Below are 19,160 nucleotides of genomic sequence, written 5' to 3'. Positions count from 1 at the left end.
AATCTAATATGCAACTTTAATAAAACCTGCTGGAGAGACAGGTTTGTCTCCCAGAGGCTGTCCCTTCTCTGGAATAGACTCCCCATACATGTCAAACAAAGTACGTCGCTGATCCTCTTCAAGCGCAACCTTGATGAATGGATGGGAACCCCAAATTTGTCCAAGGGGTTCCCACCCGTGTCCCTCATTGATAGGGGTGACAGGTTCTGATTGAGCTTTCTTTTTTGGGGATAAACTCTTGGCTAAGTGTGTAAGGGCCCCAGGGCCATTAGCCTAGTAATCTCCTATGATCTGTTGTTACGGTTAGTACATAACTTTCGGGGGTTTTCCTACTACCAGTGTTTTACTTAGTCTGTTAAGGAAAAAGTTAACCTACTCTGTTTTTTTTCTTCTGGGTTATAATACTATGATTTTTTTTTCTGTCTGTACTGATAAGCCAACTGTCAAGTTGCATTATTATTTATATTACAGAGCTGGAGTGGGCCAGAGAAGCTTCTTGCGTTAGATGAACTTATTGACAGCTGTGAACCCACGCAAGTCAAACATATGATGCAAGTGATAGAACCTCAGTTCCAAAGAGATTTTATCTCCCTTCTCCCAAAAGAGGTAAGGAAATACTTAACACATGGTGCCGCTTTTAAAATCATATGTTTTACCTGACTTTTTTCTAATTAGCTTAACGTTCTTGTTATTTAAGAAATAAGGGGCAATGTGTCATGTCACAAGATACTGCTCCAACTTGGATCTGCCGCTGTACCTGTGAAGTGTGGTACAGCACACTCTGGAATGTGCTACTCCTGCTGTGCTCTGAACCTTTAAAGTAGAATGAAAATGGAATGCGTGTGAAACTTGTAAATTAAAAATTGCTGTTAACAATATAAAATGTGTTGTAAAATTGGAAATGAAATGTAATCTCTGAATGTGCCTGATGTGCACTTGTGAATTCAGAGCAAAGTACTCAAAAAGTTTGTATACCAAGCAAAGCCTTTTACGTTTGCTTATGAAATTGGCAGCGTAATGCCACTTCTATATGCACAGCACACTGCTTAACAACCACACAAATTAAGTAACTAGATGATGTAACATTAGGTACTTGGTTACTGTTTAACAGAGATCACATACTGCACTTGAAAATAGTTGATATGAAGTTGTCCTATCTCGTATTCATTAACTGATGGGGTTCGGAGCTGATCCTCTGCTCCGAGTTGGCCGTACTTGACAAGTTTGAGGTCTTCAACTAGCTCGAGGCTAATTTCCTATTCCATGATGCTTTAGTGTCCTCAGATCTCGTTTGGCATGGAAACAGATCGGGTGTTTTTCTCCTAGCTCAGGCTAAGTGAAAAATATCTGTTGTTATTCTCTTCAACGATACTTAGTTTATAGCAGTAGATAGTACTGTTTTTTTCGTCGTGCTAAAGAGTGTGCATTTCTTTGCTTTTTTTCCATTTAGTTTAAGATAAGAGGTTTAGTTCTCTTTTAGTCTGTTTGTTGGACCTTCTCTTACCCTATCCCACGTAGTTAGCAAATTTAATACCTTATTTTCTAAGTTAAACATTGGTAGCATGGTATTTTGACTTCTGTAACTTACAGTTAGTTGTTGTTTAGCATAGTTATACATTTATACATGAGTGTTGCAATCCTTTTTGTCGGATCTTATATTTAGGATAGACTTTGTTATAGTGTGCTGTGTTCTAATTTTTCTAGCAAAGCCTGTTTAAATTAAGTCCGAAGGTTTTGTTATTGGGGGTGTGGGGGGGGGGGGTTCTGCCTTCAGTGCATATCTTGATAATCTTATCAGTATATTGGGCTTGTTTAAATTAGAGAGCTGTGTTTTGATTACTTTAAAACTTAAAATGTCAAAACAAACAAGAGAGTCTAAACCTTCGGGTTTTAAAAAAATGCCCAAAGTGTGGGCAAAAGATGTCCTTAACCAATGGACACACAGTGTGTGTGTATTGCTTGGGAAAAATCCATTTGCATGACTCTTGTGCTATATGTCATTCTTTCAGCGCAAGAGTCCACCATGAAAGAAAAAAATAAGTTAAGTTTAAAAGGCTTGGTAAAGTCTTCATTTGCAGAAGCCATTGAGAAAGGTCAAAGCACTCAAGAAAAGGCTAAGTCACCATCATTGGTTAAGTCAAAATCCTCCAAGAGATCCTCTACTTTGGAAAAGTCGGAGCCGTTAAAAAAGGCACCGAGAATGTCTCCGACAGTAAGTAAAGAAATCTGATCCGAGAGATCCTCAACCTCAGTTCCACCGATTTCGAAGCCATTGGTTATGCAAGTACAGAGCAGGTCCCCTGCATTGGAGCCGGTATCTCCTACCTTGAGATCTCCACTACAACAAATGTCAGCTTCTCCAGCTCCATCATCCAGATATCCTCTAGGAACCTTTCCAAATTTGATGTGGATTGTGTGGTGCAGAGACTGCTGAAGACATTGGCACTGGCAAATATTTTATTGGAACCAACCCTCAGCATTTCTGTTCTCTGACATCCAGAATGAACTGCTAGTTGCTGTAACAGAAATTATTTTTTTCAGTATACTACTGGATCTTGAAAAGTACACACAAAGCAGTGCTGCTTGTTTGATTCATTGTAGTCTAACACATGATTTAGTTTTGTTAGGGTTAAATCGCACATTACATTGGCTATAACATTTTTTGTACAGTTAACATTTACATCAGTGCTGAAAACTATCTAATTCTGATGTCAGTTTTCATTCTGTCCTCAGCTGATGGGTTCGGATCCGATCCGACTCTGCCATTACCAAAGCTTGTGGTAAACAAAAAGTTCTCTAGCTTCTCCCTTTACCCATAATACACCAACACTAAGCTACCTCAGATCTCATTTTCTGCTTTTCACGAAAGATGTGGTTGGCCTAGTTTTTAAGCTTTCTAAGATAAGTGAAAGTTTTTCTTCTTTAAAGTCTCCTAAAACTGTATATCTTTTCTATATTGTAATGTTCTTTTTACATTTCTAAACTTTACCCTCATACGAGTTCGTAGTTCTGCGATTACCATAGTTGTTGGTAATTCCACTTCTCTTTTCAGTCTTCAGTAAATATTAATTTTCTGTCTCTTACATTTCTACACTTTCGTGTAGTACTCATTTACCATTGTTAATCATATATATTATATATATATATATATATATATTTTTTTTTTTTGTATATAATATATATATATATATATATATATATATTTTTTTTTTTTTTTTGTATATAAAATATTATAAATCTGTGTTACTTAACCTTTGACCGACTGTAGTTTCTTCCATAATGGTGGAGAAAGGCCCTTCTGGATTTACCATGCCAAGTGTGGGCACAAACTACCATTATCCGATGCCCACACATTGTGTTTATTGCCTAGGGTCCCAACATTTACAGGAGGGTTGCTCTGTATGCCATGATTTCAACTCTAGAATTATAGTTGAAAGGAAAAATAAACTAATATTGAAATCCCAGCTCCATTCCTACCTCTCCCATAATTGGAAATGTAATTGCACCCTACCTACTTAATCCTGCTAGTGCCTCTATTCTGCTAATTGCCTCCTGTACATGTACTTCCACATGTACCTCTACACCTTGCTGTTTTTTTCTCTACAGCTTCCCCTCTCTGAATCTAACGTAATATAACATCAAAACCTTGAATGTATATAATGTAAATGCTGTGCATATTTTTGTAACTCTACTCTCTCTCCCTATCTGGAAATGTTCTTTCCTTTCTACCTACATATAAGATTCATGCTAAGAGATTCTGCTAACTAGCTACTATAATCATCCCTGACGTGTGTACTCCACTTTTGCTGCTAAACAACTGCCTCTCTCTACTTTCACCCGATTTCCTTTTCTTCTAAACAACCTCCTCCCTCTCTACTACTCACCTGCCCCTCTCTTCTCTCACCAGAACCTTGAATGTATACTTCGTACACATTGCACTTTTCTCCTTTATTTCTTCCACATCCTACTAAACGTAGACTTCTATCGTTCAAATACTCAGTCTTTGCAACTACTAACAGAAGACTTACAATTTCATAGTTTTTAAATATTTGTCATTTCTATGTTAAATTGTTAATCACTATGTAATCCAATGTAACTACTGTCTGTTTATTTTACTGTGGAGCTTTTCTCCCCGGGCCTCCGCTGAAAATGGACCCACGTCCAGTCGGACACTCCTGGTCAACAAATTTAAATAAATAAATAAATAGATAAATAAATTGTCAGCTTATTCCACTGCCTCAGTTCAACTTTATGCTGCGCAAATGGCTCTCTAAGCAACTACATATGTCATGAAGAGTATTCATTTTTTTTCAATTGTATTTTGCTACATCTCAGTATATAATTCTACATTTGTTTTAAATATTCATAAGTTTGATTTTTCTTGTATGTAATGTGGGGCTTTTCTCCCGGGCCTCCACTGAAAACGGGCTCCTTGAGCCCAGTGGACCTCCCCCGGGTTATCAAACTGGAAATAAATAAGTCCTTATTACCATCTTCCTTTGGAGAGGCGATATCTGAGCTCAGTCCCACAAAGCTAAATCGAAAGACACTAAGCTTTCATCTCCGAAGCATTCTACTTCATCTACCTCTGCTTCGGAGCCATCCAAGAAACAACCTAAATTGCATCAGAGAAGGCCACAAAGTACTTCACCTTCAGATCCGAGAAAGAAAAAAGCCACGGATTTGAAGAAGAAACACTTGGATCAGACTACTTTAAGTTCTATAATTCTCCACAGGACTAGATATTCCATAGACCCCGTGCCTTCCAGGGTGCCTTCAACCTTTTTGGAATAGCACTGGTCAAAGTCTCCTTCTCTTGCTTTGACTTATTCATCCAGAAGTCTGACAGAAGAAGATATGGAAAGAATGATGCGGAAGTTCATCTTGGCACAGATCCAGATTGGGTGTCGTGCTGGCTCCTTCCCCCTCCAGTCAGGAGACCCATCCATGATATACACCCCCACTGCAGACTTCTCCTCTGATCCCTTTGGTTGATTCAGAGCCCTTGGGTCCGAGCCTTCTGGGTCCATCTAGCTTGGATCCAAAGATGAAGCTGAGTACTCCAGCTCAGATTTCTTCAGATCTAGCTGACTCTCTGAGCCGAAGCTTCCCTGTTGGGTCTGAGAGGCTGGAGTTGACTCCAAATTGTTAGAGCCATCTCTGCCCCTCTGAGCCTTGACCCTGGCTTCCTCCTCTGGGAGATTGCCTTCAGAGTGGGGGAGGACAGTGGTCCACAGGATTGCCTTCTTGGTGCCGAGGTCTTTCTCTCTCTTTCTCTCCAGGGTGATCGGCCTTTGATGTGGTTGAGAGTTTTTTCTGCTCTTTCAGGACAGACTAATCTAACCCCCTCAGATCCTCAACCGTCTACCCTGATGCCTCTGTGCTTAGAGCCTCATCGTTCTTTGCCACAGGGACAGCCAGTCTGAGATTTCCAGGCTTCCCAGCAGGGTATTACAATTTCTTCTGATACCTCCCCAGAACATCCCACCAAGGAGGTCTCTAGGAAGAATAATTGCAAGAGGAAGCAGTTGGAGACTCCACATTAGTCATTCATGGAGGCTTCAGACTTTGGTGAAGGGTCCACACAATCATCTCCAGAACTCCAGAAGACATTTCATTTTGGGACATCCTTGAAATCCTAAAACAGAGAGGTGGTTGGACCCTCAGCAACCCTTTCTGAGGAGTCAGTATTCCTTGAGGCTTTCAGTACTGGCCCATCTACCTCCCGAGTTACTCCACATGCCGATGAGCCCATTGAGTTAGTCTCTTGGCGGGTATGGACCGAACGTGACATAGTTGATCCCATACCAGAAGATTCTGGCACCACGTTTGGGGGAAGGAGTTTTGTGCTAAAGGAATGCCATTGACGTAATGGTCATGGTGGTGGCCACCATAAAGGAACTTGCCAAAAGAGTTCATCCCACTAATAGGGAATCTAGAACAATGGACAGGTATGGGAAGCATGTATCTGCCTCAGCCAACTTTGCCCTAAGGTTGCTGAATTGTTTGAAGCATTTTACTAGTTTACAGAGGGATTTGATCAAGGAACATTCAAATACCTCTAAGGATCCATTTCTGCAGAGGTCCAGGCATCCATGACTTCTCAGTTTGAAAACCTGCAATCCGTTTCAAATTTATCTATGAGGCTGATTTCGTATGTAGCCGAAGGAAGCTCAAATGCTGTGGGTTCGGCATCTCCACGTGATTTTGCAGAGCCCTTCAAGTCGTCATTCATCAGTGGTCCCTTTGATGGCTCTTCCATGTTGAGTCCCATGGTGAAAGAAACATTATCCAGGTATGAGAAGGATGAAAAGACCCTGTCTTCAGTGGGTGTACATTTTTCGACTGCTCAGGGTTCAATTATCCCCTGCATCCGAGAGCCTGGCTAGACATAAAAAATAGTTGAGTGCAAAGGATTATTTCCAGAGGCTGTATAATACCCTTTTCCCTCCTGCCTCCACTCTGAAGAAAACTCCCCAATGTTCCACCCAGTCAGAGGGAAGAAGCAGTAGTTCAAATGCAAAATCTGCTAGAAAAAGAGTTATCCAAGAGGTCCCACCAGACCAGACAGAATCCGGAACTTACTCGAGGTTCTTTTTAGTGCCAGAGAAAACAAGGGACTGGAGACCAATTTTGGATCTCAGCAACTTGAACAAGTCATTTTGATATACCAAGTTTTAGATGGTCACGATTCAGTCTGTTTTCTCTTTCTTGGGCAAGGACGACTGGATGTGCTTGATCTTCAGGATGCTTACTGTCACATAAAGATAAACAGAAAACAAGAAGGTACTTATGCTTATGGCTGGGAGCCAGTCACTACCAGTTCAAAGTTCTGTCCATTGGTCTCACCACAGCACCCAGGGTGTTCACCAAATACATGGCAGTACTAGCAGCTCACTTGAGACTGCAGGGATTCTGGGTATTTCCATATCTAGACGACTGGCTCATTACTGCCCCAACCAGGCATCGATTGTTAAGGGCAAGAAATCAGGTCGTCCAGACTTGTTCTCATCTGGGAATAACTATAAACTGCGAGGTCTCCAGTGAAACCAACCCAAAATTTGGAATTCATAGGAGCAGTTTTCAGCACAGTCAATAATAGCTTCACTGCCTCCATCCAGAGTATAAACTATGCGATCACAGGTCAGAAAAATAATCTGCAGTACCAAGATTTCAGCCCACTTGGTCTTTCAAGCTCTAGGATCAATATCCGTGGCAACAGCACGTACTTTTAGCAAGATTTTATATGACGATACTCCATTGGATGTTAGCAACTCAATGGTCGATACTTACCAGTCCAGGTCAACCCAAATGTGGATCACTGAGACATTGCAAGACAGATCTCAAGTGGTGGATTCAGTCAGATCAGGTTCTACAAGGCCATCCGTTCATCCCCCCTCAGCTCAAGGCCTTGGTGACCACGGATGCTTCCCAGTTGAAGAGGGGGGAGCATTTTCTAGAAAAACATTCCGTCAGTCGTTCGGTCGGGATAAAACAGAGAAGCGGTTGTGAGTTCAGTTCAAGCAGCTTTGTTACACACACATGTCAGGAATGAAGCTTTTTAACTTAAAAACTTAAAACTTATAAACAGACTGACTACTACACTCACACATGTTAACACTCTGGCTGTTCTCTCAAAATGGCACTGCTACCTGCAAGTGCTCACTATTTATATGCATGTGCTTACATCTGGAAATGCTTCTTAAAGTACATACACGCACTCTGTTCTACACATTCCAAGGCACTTGGCCCCTGAAGAGGCCAACTTGCATATCAATGTCCTAGAGATGAGAGCAGTGCTTTTAGTGTTGCAGGCCTTCCAGGATGCTGTCCCATCAGGGACGATTGCAGTTCAGATAGACAGGTATGTCAGTAGTTTGGTACATGAACAAACAAGGAGGGACCAGATCTTACCCCTTATGTCGAGAAGCGCTCCGAGTATGGCAATGTGCAGTCTCATCCAACCACTTTCTCATAGCAATGCACATTCCGGGGAGGTCCAGTGTGATAGCAGACAAATTGAGCAGGTGCATTATTGTACCTCAAGAGTGGTCTAGCAGTGAGAATGTGATGGAAATGATTTTTCATTGGTTGGGCCAACTTTGCTGTGATCTTTTTGCTTCTCTCCTTAACAACGAATGCATCAGCTACTTTACCCTAACCCCCCCACCCCCCCCCAATAGAGGGAATCGCCGAGGTATGCTCTACTTCACGATTGGTCTTTCGGTCTACTTTAATGCCTACCCACCAATCCCATTAATTCCAAAATGTCTTAAGAAATCGGACAGGTTGAAGAGCAAAGTCATCCTCATTGCGCCTTACTGACGTCAACAGGTTTGGTTCCCCTTCCTTTGGCCTCAACTTACTTTGCCAACGTTGAATTCTGGATCCAACTCCAGATCTCCTGTCTCACCCCACAGGCATGCTCCATCCCGACATATTAAACCTCAGGCTAACATCCTGTTTTTTTCCAATTCCATTAATAGCCAGACAACCGATGCTCTCTTCCCCTGTCCGACATACTTTTATCTTCCTGTAAACCTTCAACACAAAAACTCTATTCAAGTAAATGGAAAAGATTTGTTTACGGAGTACAACAAAATCATATTGAACCCTTTTCAGCTCTGGTACATAACATTCTTGTGTTTTTAGCCCTACTTTTTAAGGAAGTGGATAATTCTTCTACCATCAAAGTTCAGTTAGCAGCAGTATAAATCTTTAACAATAGATTTGAAAGTTCTTCAGTAGCCTCTCATAAGTTGTGCAGAGCTTTCTTACGAGGCACTCTCCTTTTAAGACCTCCATTTAAGGACTGTACTCCTCCATGGGATTTCAGTCTGGTACTACAGGCTCTAATACATTCCCCCTTTGACCCAGCAGCTAAATGTGATCTTAAATATCTTTCTTGGACAACAGTTTTTCTAATAGCTATTACTTCTGTTAGACAAATTTCAGAGATTTAAGCATTGTCTTCAAAGCCTTCATATGTGATCTTTCACAAGGATAGAGTAACATTGCAAACAAATGCCTCCTTCCTTCCCAAGGTGGTGTCAGAATCTGATATCAGTCAATCCATTAATTTGCCTGAATTCTTTCTAATTTTGCTAACGAGGGCAAGAACATGTTACATTTATTGGATGTTCACAGACAATTACATTTTCACCTGTGTAGAACAAAATGCATTAGAAAAACAGTCCAATTGTTTCCTTTGCTGAATCAAAATTGGGAAAACCAGTTGCCAAAGTGACTTTTTAGCCAGAGGGCTAATTGATTGATTGTATTTAATTTATTTATAACAAATTAGGTATTACCTTACCACAACCAGTTTGAGCTCATTCAGCTAGATCCAAGGCGACTTCTTCAGGTTTCCTGTCTAGAGTGTCCATGGATGACATATGTACAGCAGCAACTTGAGCTACTCCCCATAATTTTATTACTCATTACAAACTGGATATGGTCTCCAGGGGTGGAGCATCATTTGGTTCAACCATGCTCAGGAAATTCTTCTTTAGAGTCCTCCTCAAATTATAGGTAGCTGGCGACTCTGTCCAGTCAGTTGAGGATAGAAAGAAAATTGACAACCTCAGATAAGGAAGTTATATACTTACCATAACATTCCATCTGTGTTGTCCATTTTCATTCTTCCTCCACTTCCTGCCCACCAACTCCCATCATTTTTTATTTACAAATGTCTGGAGAAATGAGCTGTTAAAGAAACATCATTATCCTTTATACTGAGCTCCAGATATGGTTTTCCTCTTATATTGAGCACGTGCAATTTTACGTCGCCTATATTTATGCATGATGTTCATCGTGCATACAGCTGCAGTCATAACAGATGGGTTCTCCTGCCATCAGGCGGGTCCTCGGTCGGCCGAATTCCAAAGTCTAGGTCCGGCGTCGGTTGTTGTCGCTTCTTCCCTGACGTCAGTGCGACATGGGTATAAAAGAACCAGCTGACGTCATTTTCTCCAGTCTTTTTTGCCGTGCGGTGCCCGAAGCAGATGTCCTTCAAGGATGCATCTGCAGTCCTAACATATGGGTTGTCCTGCCTCAGGCAGCCCTTCGGTCGGCCGGATTCCAAAGTCTGGGTCTGGCCTCGGCTGATGTTGCACTTCACCCGACGTCATAGCTGCTGTTTATTGGGTATAAAGGCATCAGCCGACGCCATTTTCCTCAGTCTTTCTTGCCGCGTGGTGCCCGAAGCAGAAGCTGTTCGCAAGTGCCGGTCGGTCAGATCCAGAGATTTCTACTACCGAAGACTTCTAAAAAGCTAAGTACCCTGTTGGGGACTCTTTCTTGCCTCAGCCGATGTCAGACAAAGTAAGTAATTGTTTAACTTGTGGGAAACAAATACCTCATAAGGATTTCCACTCTTACTGCCTTCCTTGCTTAGGCCCAGACCACGACGTATCAGCCTGTCTAGCCTGTGCTTCCTTCAACCGACGGACACTTAGACGTCGGTCGGAGTTTGCAGAGGAGTTTTTTGGTCCCGCTTTTGCATACAAAATGCCGTCGGAGACTCCAACTTCACAGTTAGCTAAAAAGCGTAAGGAAAAGGACCGACATTCGCGGCCCGCGGTTTCGGCTGAAACCACGGTTAGGCCAACCGCGAGTGTCTCGGTTTCGGCTGAAACAAGAGTCCCCGGTTCTTCCTTCGGCCGAAAGCATGCCTCCGATAGCCGAGCCCTCACAGACCATGGCTGAATCTGCTACTGAAACTGCTACAGAAGCAGGCACCCAGGATTTGTCAGACACTATTCCTTTAGACATATCTACCCCTGCACGTGGGGCTGCTAGACCCCCTGCTTCTATGTCTATCAAGGCTTTTGCCAGGGCTAAAGCAGCTAAATCTTCTAAGGCCTTACCTGCTAAAACTCCCTCACATAGGCCTGCCGCTAGTTCCCAAATACTCAGCCTGGCTGAGGATCTCATTTCTTTGATCAGGGGATCCCATCCTCACCCAGACAGGGCCTCTCAGCCCCCTCCAGATAAGAGGCCTAGGACTGAACCCCCGGAACCTGTCTCTACAGACTATTCCTCGGATGACTCAGACATTTCAGACCCTCAGGAAGGCCCATATTCTCCTTATGAGGATTCTGATGCAGAAGACTCCATTCCTTCTGCTTCTCCTCCTGAAGAATTTTCCTTTGGGGAAACCTTGCATGCTATGAGGGAACACTTCCAATGGCAGGGCCAGGATTTTTCAGATTCAAGGAAAAGGCTAAGGACTTTTTTACACTTACCACAGCATAGGCCTTTAGCCATTCCTCCAGTACTAACAGTTGTTGATGATGCATATAATGATGCCTGTACTGCCCCTGATTCTCTTCCTCCGGCCCCTGCCAAGCCTGACAGATATTACAGGGTCCCGGACACACACTACCATTTGTATAAGGCTCCTGTGGCAGACCCTGAAACCATTTCACAGGGCCCTAAAGGTGTGGCAGCTGCCTCTGCCAAAAACCCTCTTCCCTCTGAAAGGGAATCTAGAGCATTAGAGAGATGGGGTAAAAAGGATGTCCTTCAAGGATGCATCTGCAGTCATAACAAATGGGTTGTCCTGTCGTCAGGCAGCCCTTCGGTCGGCCGGATTCCAAAGTCTGGGTCCGGCTTCGGCTGATGTCGCACTTCACCTGACGTCATCTCTGCTGGTCTTCGGGTATAAAGGCATCAGCCGACGCCATTTTCCTTAGTCTTTCTTGCCGCGTGGCGCCCGAAGCAGAAGCTGTTCGCAAGTGCCGGTCAGTCAGATCCAGAGATTACTACTACCGAATACTACTTCGAAGACTTCTAAAAGCTAAGTACCCGTTGGGGACTCTTTCTTGCCTCAGCCGATGTCAGAAAAAGTAAATAACTGTTTAACTTGTGGGAAACAAATACCTCATAAAGATTTCCACTCTTACTGCCTTCCTTGTTTAGGCCCAGACCACGACGTAGCAGCCTGTTTAGCCTGTGCTTCCTTCAACCGGACGCTTAGGCGTCGGTCGGAGTTGCTGAACAGTTTTTCGGCTCAGATTTTGCGTACATTATGCCGTCGGATCCTCCGACTACCCAAATTGTTAAAAACGCAAAGAAAAAGACCGACACTCGCGGTCCGGCTTCGGCGAAACCACGGTTAAGCAAGCGAGTGTCTCGGTTTCGGCGAAACCGAGAAACGGTCAATCTTCAGCCGAATCCATGACAACTACCGAGGCTCCTGCTACCTTAGTTGAATCGGCCTCTGAAGTTTTGCCTACTACTGTGGTTCCTAGTGAATTATCAGACACCATCCCTTTGGATGTCTCTACCCCAGCACGTGGTGCTGCTAGGCCTCCTGCAGCCATGTCTATAAAGGCCTTTGCCAGGGCTAAAGCAGCCAAAACTGTTAAATCAGTGCCTGTTAAGACCCCCTCACATAGGCCCACTTCTAGTTCACAAATGCTTACTCTGGCAGAGGATTTAATCTCCTTAATTAGGGGATCCCAATCTCACCCAGACAGGGCCTCTCAGCCTTCCAGAAAAGAGACCTAGAGCAGTGCCCCCAGAGCCAGTGTCCTCTGATGATTCTTCGGATGACTCAGACATTACAGATCAGCCAGAGGCTCCTTTTTCTACTTATGAAGATTCCGATGCTGAAGAATCCATTCCATCTGCCTCTCCACCAGAGGAATTTTCCTTCGGGGAAACCTTACATGCCATGAGAGAACAATTCCAATGGCAGGGACAAGATTTCTCAGATTATAGAAAAAGGCTTAGGACCTTTCTGCACTTACCACAACATAGGCCCTTAGCTATACCTCCAGTTCTGCCTGTTGTGGATGATGCATTTAATGATGTTTGCACTGCTCCTGATACTTTACCTCCAGCCCCTGCCAAACCAGATAGATTTTACAGGGTGCCAGACACTCACCACCACCTATACAAGGCCCCACTTGCAGATCCCGTGACTATATCCCAGGGGCCTAAGGCAGTAGCTTCGACCACAGCAAAAAACCCTCTCCCTTCTGAAAGGGAATCCAGGTCCTTAGAGAGATGGGGGAAAAAAGTTTACACCTCTGCTACTCTCTCAGCTAGAGCTTTAAACTGTCAGTTTCACATGATCCAATACCAAGAGTTTATGCTTGATCAGTTAACTAAGAAGCTGTCCTCTGATGACTCCTTAGATAAGAAATATGTTTTAGAAATGGTGAATAACATTCAGCAGGTTAGTAACCATTCTTTAAAATGTGGCTATGATGCACTGGAGGCTTCATTTAGATCAGCCATGACTGGCACAGTGATAAGAAGGCATGCATGGTTGAAGGAACAGGTTTTGCCGGATCATGTTAAAGTAAAGCTGTTAGATACTCCGATGGATAAGGCCAGTCTATTTGGTACACCTGCTCAGCAAGTAATGAAGAAAATGGAAGAGAAGGCAAAATCTGTACAAACAGTTAAGGATTTCTTACAGGTTCAGCCCCCAAGGTTTAGCAGGAACTGGCCTGCCAAAAATTGGTCCTTTCCAGACTCCTCAAAATCTCAAAGAGGCAGGAATAGACGCCCTAGAGGCAGAAATCAATCCAGAGAAGGTGCCTATAGAGGACGCCAGTGGCAAGGCAATAACCAGAGAGGCACAGACACAACCACTGCCACTGCAACAGGACAATCACGGTGACTTGACTCTGACACCGCCTACCAGGGAGCAAATAGCAGCACCTTTAGGCAGAAAGTTAGCCTTATTTTCGAAAAATTGGCACTATATCACAAAAGACGAGTGGATTTTGCAAACCATAGACCAAGGCTACAGGTTCCACTTCCACACCTTACCAGTAAAAAGAGGAATGCCAAACCTACCTCCAAATCAAAAAACAGAAGCTCTAAAGCAGATAGCTCAATTAACAAAGATGAGAGCTGTGGAAAGAGTACCAATAACACAACAGGGCAAAGGATTCTACTCCAGACTCTTCCTAGTACCAAGAAAAGAGAAAAGTTGGAGACCTATTCTCGACCTGTCCGTATTAAACACATACATCATTGTACCAAAATTCAAAATGCTGACCCTACAGCAACTTCTTCCCATGCTGGGCAAGGAGTGTTGACTTGTAACTCTAGATCTCAAGGAGGCATACCTGCACGTCCCCATACGACCAAATTGCAGAAGATACCTCAGATTTCTTGCAGGATCAGAGCATTATCAATTCTCAGCATTGCCCTTTGGCTTATCTACTGCGCCCAGAGTATTCACAAAATGCCTGGCATCAGTAATCGCTCATTGCAGGCTACAGGGAATCCAAATTTATCCATACCTGGACGACTGCCTGTTACAAGCTGACAACAGATTTACAAAGAGTCATTTGCTTACTACAAGCCCTGGGATACACAGTCAATTTAAAAAAGTCAAGACTGATACCATCCCAGACAAGAACATTCTTGGGTGCGGAATTGGACACAGTAAAACAAATGGCATTCTTAACTGCAGAAAAACAAGCACAACTCCCTCTTTACTTCTTGGCATTAACAAAGCAGCACAAACTAACAGCAAGAGAAGTACTGCAGGCCTTGGGCTTCATGGCATCATGCATAATCCTGGTCCCCCATGCCAGACTGCATATGAGAAAACTACAGTGGTACCTAAAGAATTTATGGTCTCAACACAGGCACAGCTTAGAAACCGAAATCCCACTAATCCCATGCCTGAAACAAGAGTTCCTATGGTGGGCTCAAGCATGCCAGTCAAACCCAGGCTTACCCTTCCACAACTTTCAAGCAAACCAAACCATCACAACGGACGCCTCAGACCTAGGCTGGGGGCACATGTTGGACAAGTGCATACAAGGATTGTGGACTCCAGACCAGCTGCACCTGCACATAAACCAAAAAGAAATGCTGGCAGTAAAACTAGCAATCCAGAAATTCAGACCATTCCTCAAAGAAGGCCATTTAATGATAAGGACAGACAACACTACAGTCATGTGGTACATCAACAAACAGGGAGGGACTCATTCATACCCCCTATGCAGAATGACTCTGGACCTTTGGAATATGGCTCTGAGCTACAACATCCAGTTACAGGCAAATTTTGTGCGGAAAGAAAACACCCTAGCAGACATGTTAAGCAGAACCACCTCGGATGCTCACGAATGGATGCTACACCCGGACATCTTCAAGGCCATCACAAATAAATGGGGAATGCCACAAATAGACCTATTCGCATCCCCACTCAATCACCAGCTCAAAAAATTCTGCACAAGGACATGCCACCCACTAGCATGGAAGGTGGACTCTCTATCCTTCAGTTGGAAAGGCCTGACAGCATATGCATTTCCACCTCTTCCTTTGATGCACAAGGTACTACTGAAAATCAAAGAGGAACGTCCAAGGATAATTCTAATAGCTCCGAATTGGCCAAGACAACACTGGTATCCTTTGCTGAGGAGCATGTCTCAGGGGAGAATGTGGCCAATACCCCTGATGCCTTTGATGTTAACTCAGAACAACTACAACATCATGCACCCAAACCTAAAAACCTTGCAACTGACTGCCTGGAACATCACATAACAGCTAATAACCCAGACTTATCCCAAAGGGTTAAAGACATTATCCTTGAAGCCCGCAGACCTTCAACAAGAAGGAACTATGCAGGAAAATGGAAAAGGTTTGTCATCTGGAGTACTGAAAGAGGAAAAGAGGTCTCGAACATAGATATTGCTAACATCCTGGAGTACTTGGCGGAGCTTCTACATACGGGCCTGTCCTATTCCTCCATCAAGATACATGCATCAGCTATTTCCGCAGAATACAGCTTCGATCCACCTGTCTTTTCGCATCCTCTACTCAGGCAATTCCTCAGAGGGATCAAGAATGTAAAACCTCCTAGGAAACCACCATTACCAGCATGGGACTTGAACTTTGTGCTAGAAAAATTGACACTCCCTCCATTTGAACCAGCAGCCACAGCAGATCTTCAACACCTATCATGGAAAACTGCTTTCCTACTGGCAATTACTTCAGCAAGGAGGGTTTCGGAACTACAGGCCTTAATGGCAGTACAACCCTTCCTAATCTTCCATCAAGATAGAGTGTCCATGAGAACTAATCCTACATTTATGCCTAAGGTGGTATCCAGAGTGTCTTTAAACCAGGCAATCCACCTACCTACTTTCTTTCCCAATCCACAGAACAGGGGGGAAAGGCTGCTGCATACCTTGGATGTACATAGACAGCTACTACCTGGACAGAACCAAAAGTAACAGAAAAACTGACCAGCTTTTAGTAGCCTATGCAACAGGAAGGGAAGGAAAAGCAATTTCCAAACAGACAATCTCCAAATGGATAGGAAATTGCATAAGATTCTGTTACTCCTACCATGGAAAACCAGTTCCACAGAACATAAGACCTCATTCTACAAGGGCTACAGCCACTACCACAGCTTTCTTACGAGGAGTGGCAACCAAGGACATTATTGAAGCGGCTACTTGGACCTCCGTGCATACATTTGCCAAGCATTATAATTTACCTCTATACTCTAGATCCCGAGCAGGGTTTACCACTGCTGTATTGCAAGGGATCCTAACTACACCATAATTCTTCTTCCTCCTCCCTAGTTTGGCTATGGTATTCTACCCATTTGTTATGACTGCAGATGCATCCTTGAAGGACATAGTACAGTTTTGTACCTACCATAAATGTAGATGTCCGAACAGGATAGCATCTGCAGTCAGATTACCCTCCTTCCCTCTGTGGTACTCCTAGGGTATTTACCCTCCTAATAGCTAGCTGGGGGGGGGGAGTCTCTTATGGTGTATTTGGTTGTATATATGTACATACATGCTTATTTTTTGTGTTTGCCTTCTACTATTTTGGAAACATTGGCATTTTATCCAAAATGTAGCTTTCCTAGAGGGCAACTGGCATCTGGGGCAAGAAACACTGAGGAAAATGGCGTCGGCTGATGCCTTTATACCCGAAGACCAGCAGAGATGACGTCGGGTGAAGTGCGACATCAGCCGAAGCCGGACCCAGACTTTGGAATCCGGCCGACCGAAGGGCTGCCTGACGACAGGACAACCCATTTGTTATGACTGCAGATGCTATCCTGTTCGGACATCTACATTTATGGTAGGTACAAAACTGTACTTTTATACTTCTGCTACTCTTTCGGCCAGGGCCTTAAACTGTCAATTCCACATGATTCAGTACCAGGAATTTTTGTTAGACCAGCTAAATAAAAAACTGTCTTCTCCTGAACCTATAGACCGCAAGTCCCTTCAGGATTTGGTACATAACTCTCAGCAGGTCAGTAACCATTTCTTAAAATGTGGCCATGATGCACTGGAGGCTTCCTTTAGATCAGCTATGACTGGAACAGTGATTCGAAGGCATGCCTGGTTAAAAGAACAATCCTTGCCAGACCATGTTAAGTCAAAACTCCTAGATGCTCCCATGGAGAAACAAAGTTTCTTTGGCTCCCCTGCACAGGAGGTTCTAAAGAAGGTGGAAGAAAAAGCAAAATCTGTCCAAACAGTCAAGGATTTCTTACAGTTCCAACCTCCGAGGTTTAGCAGAAATTGGCCTTCGAAGAATTGGGCCTTTCCAGGCAACTCCAGAGCACAGAGAGGCAGAAATAGACGCCCAAGAGGCAGAGGTCAATCTAGGGGTGCCTACAGGGGACGTCAGTGGCAATCTACCAACCAGAGAAGTACTGCCACAGATTCAACTACAACCACTTCCACAGGGCAGACACAATGACTTGGCTCTGGTTCCGCCTACCAGGGAACAACTGGAAGCACCCTTGGGCGGAAAGCTAGCCTTATTTTCCGACAACTGGCATTACATTACAGGAGACAAATGGACTTTACAAACAATAGACAAGGGCTACAGGTTTCACTTCCACACTCTACCAAAAAAGAGAGGAATGCCAAACCTACCACCAAGCCAAAAAACAGACGCTCTAAGACAAATCAACAACTTACTAAGGATGAGAGCTATAGAAAAGGTACCACCTTTGGAACAAGGCCAAGGATTTTACTCCAGGCTTTTCCTTGTACCAAGGAAAGAAAATCATTGGAGACCTATTCTCGACTTGTCCGCACTGAACACATTCCTCATTGTTCCAAAATTCAAAATGCTGACCCTCCAGCAGCTTCTTCCCATGCTGGGCAAGGAGTCTTGGCTGGTGACTCTAGATCTCAAGGAGGCATACCTGCATGTCCCTATACGACCAGATTGCAGAAGACACCTCAGATTTCTTGCAGGATCAGAGCATTATTAATTCTCAGCATTGCCCTTTGGCTTATCTACTGCGCCCAGAGTATTCACGAAATGCCTGGCATCAGTAATTGCTCATTGCAGGCTTCTGGGAATTCAAATTTACCCATACCTGGACGACTGCCTAATACAAGCGGACAACAAGACAAAATTAACAAAAGATTTGGAAAATGTCATACAACTGTTGCAAGCCTTGGGATACACAGTCAACATGCAAAAGTCAAGACTAGTACCATCCCAAAGGATAACATTCTTGGGTGCAGAACTGGATACATCAACTCAGATGGCTTTTCTCACAGAAGAAAAACAAAAGCAACTACCAGTCTATTTCATGGCATTAACAACACAAACTCAGCTTACTGCAAGGAAAGTCCTGCAAGCCCTGGGTTACATGGCATCCTGCATTATATTGATTCCGCATGCCAGGCTGCATATGAGAAAGTTACAATGGTACCTAAGGAATGTATGGTCTCAACACAAGAACAGTCTAGAAGCCCAGATTCCAATAATTCCATGCCTGAAGCAAGAATTCCTGTGGTGGGCTCAGGCCTGTCAGTTGAACAGAGGATTGCCTTTCCACAAACCTCATCCAAGCCAGACCATCACCACAGACGCCTCGGACCTAGGCTGGGGGGCACACATGGTGGACAAGTGTATACAAGGCTTATGGACCCAAGACCAGCTGAATCTACACATAAATCTAAAGGAGATGCTGGCAGTGAAACATGCGATCCAGGCATTCAGACCACTCCTTCAACAGGGTCATCTGCTGATAAGGACGGACAATACCACAGTCATGTGGTACATCAACAAACAGGGAGGTACACACTCATATCCTCTATGCCGGATGGCAATGGACCTGTGGAATGTGGCCCTGAATCTCAACATTCAACTCCAGGCCAGATTTGTACCAGGAAAAGAAAATTCTCTAG

The 19,160-nt window shown here is 43.8% G+C and overlaps 1 protein-coding gene across 4 annotated transcripts in view; it reads left to right on the top strand.

Moving 5' to 3' along the window:
• The window catches only part of FBXW7 (F-box and WD repeat domain containing 7), a 1,850,919-nt gene that overhangs the window by 1,650,138 nt on the left and 181,621 nt on the right, over window positions 1–19,160 (top strand). For all 4 annotated transcript variants that reach the window (XM_044062041.1, XM_044062042.1, XM_044062043.1 and 1 more), the window contains one exon: window positions 472–606. In XM_044062041.1, coding sequence (XP_043917976.1) covers window positions 472–606 — 135 coding nt within the window. The remainder of the gene's footprint in view (window positions 1–471; window positions 607–19,160) is intronic.

The sequence above is a fragment of the Protopterus annectens genome, chromosome 2.part1, assembly GCF_019279795.1.
Source record: "Protopterus annectens isolate FY-2018-M chromosome 2.part1, PAN1.0, whole genome shotgun sequence".
NCBI lineage: Eukaryota > Metazoa > Chordata > Ceratodontiformes > Protopteridae > Protopterus > Protopterus annectens.
This window is presented reverse-complemented; position numbering and strand designations above follow the sequence as displayed.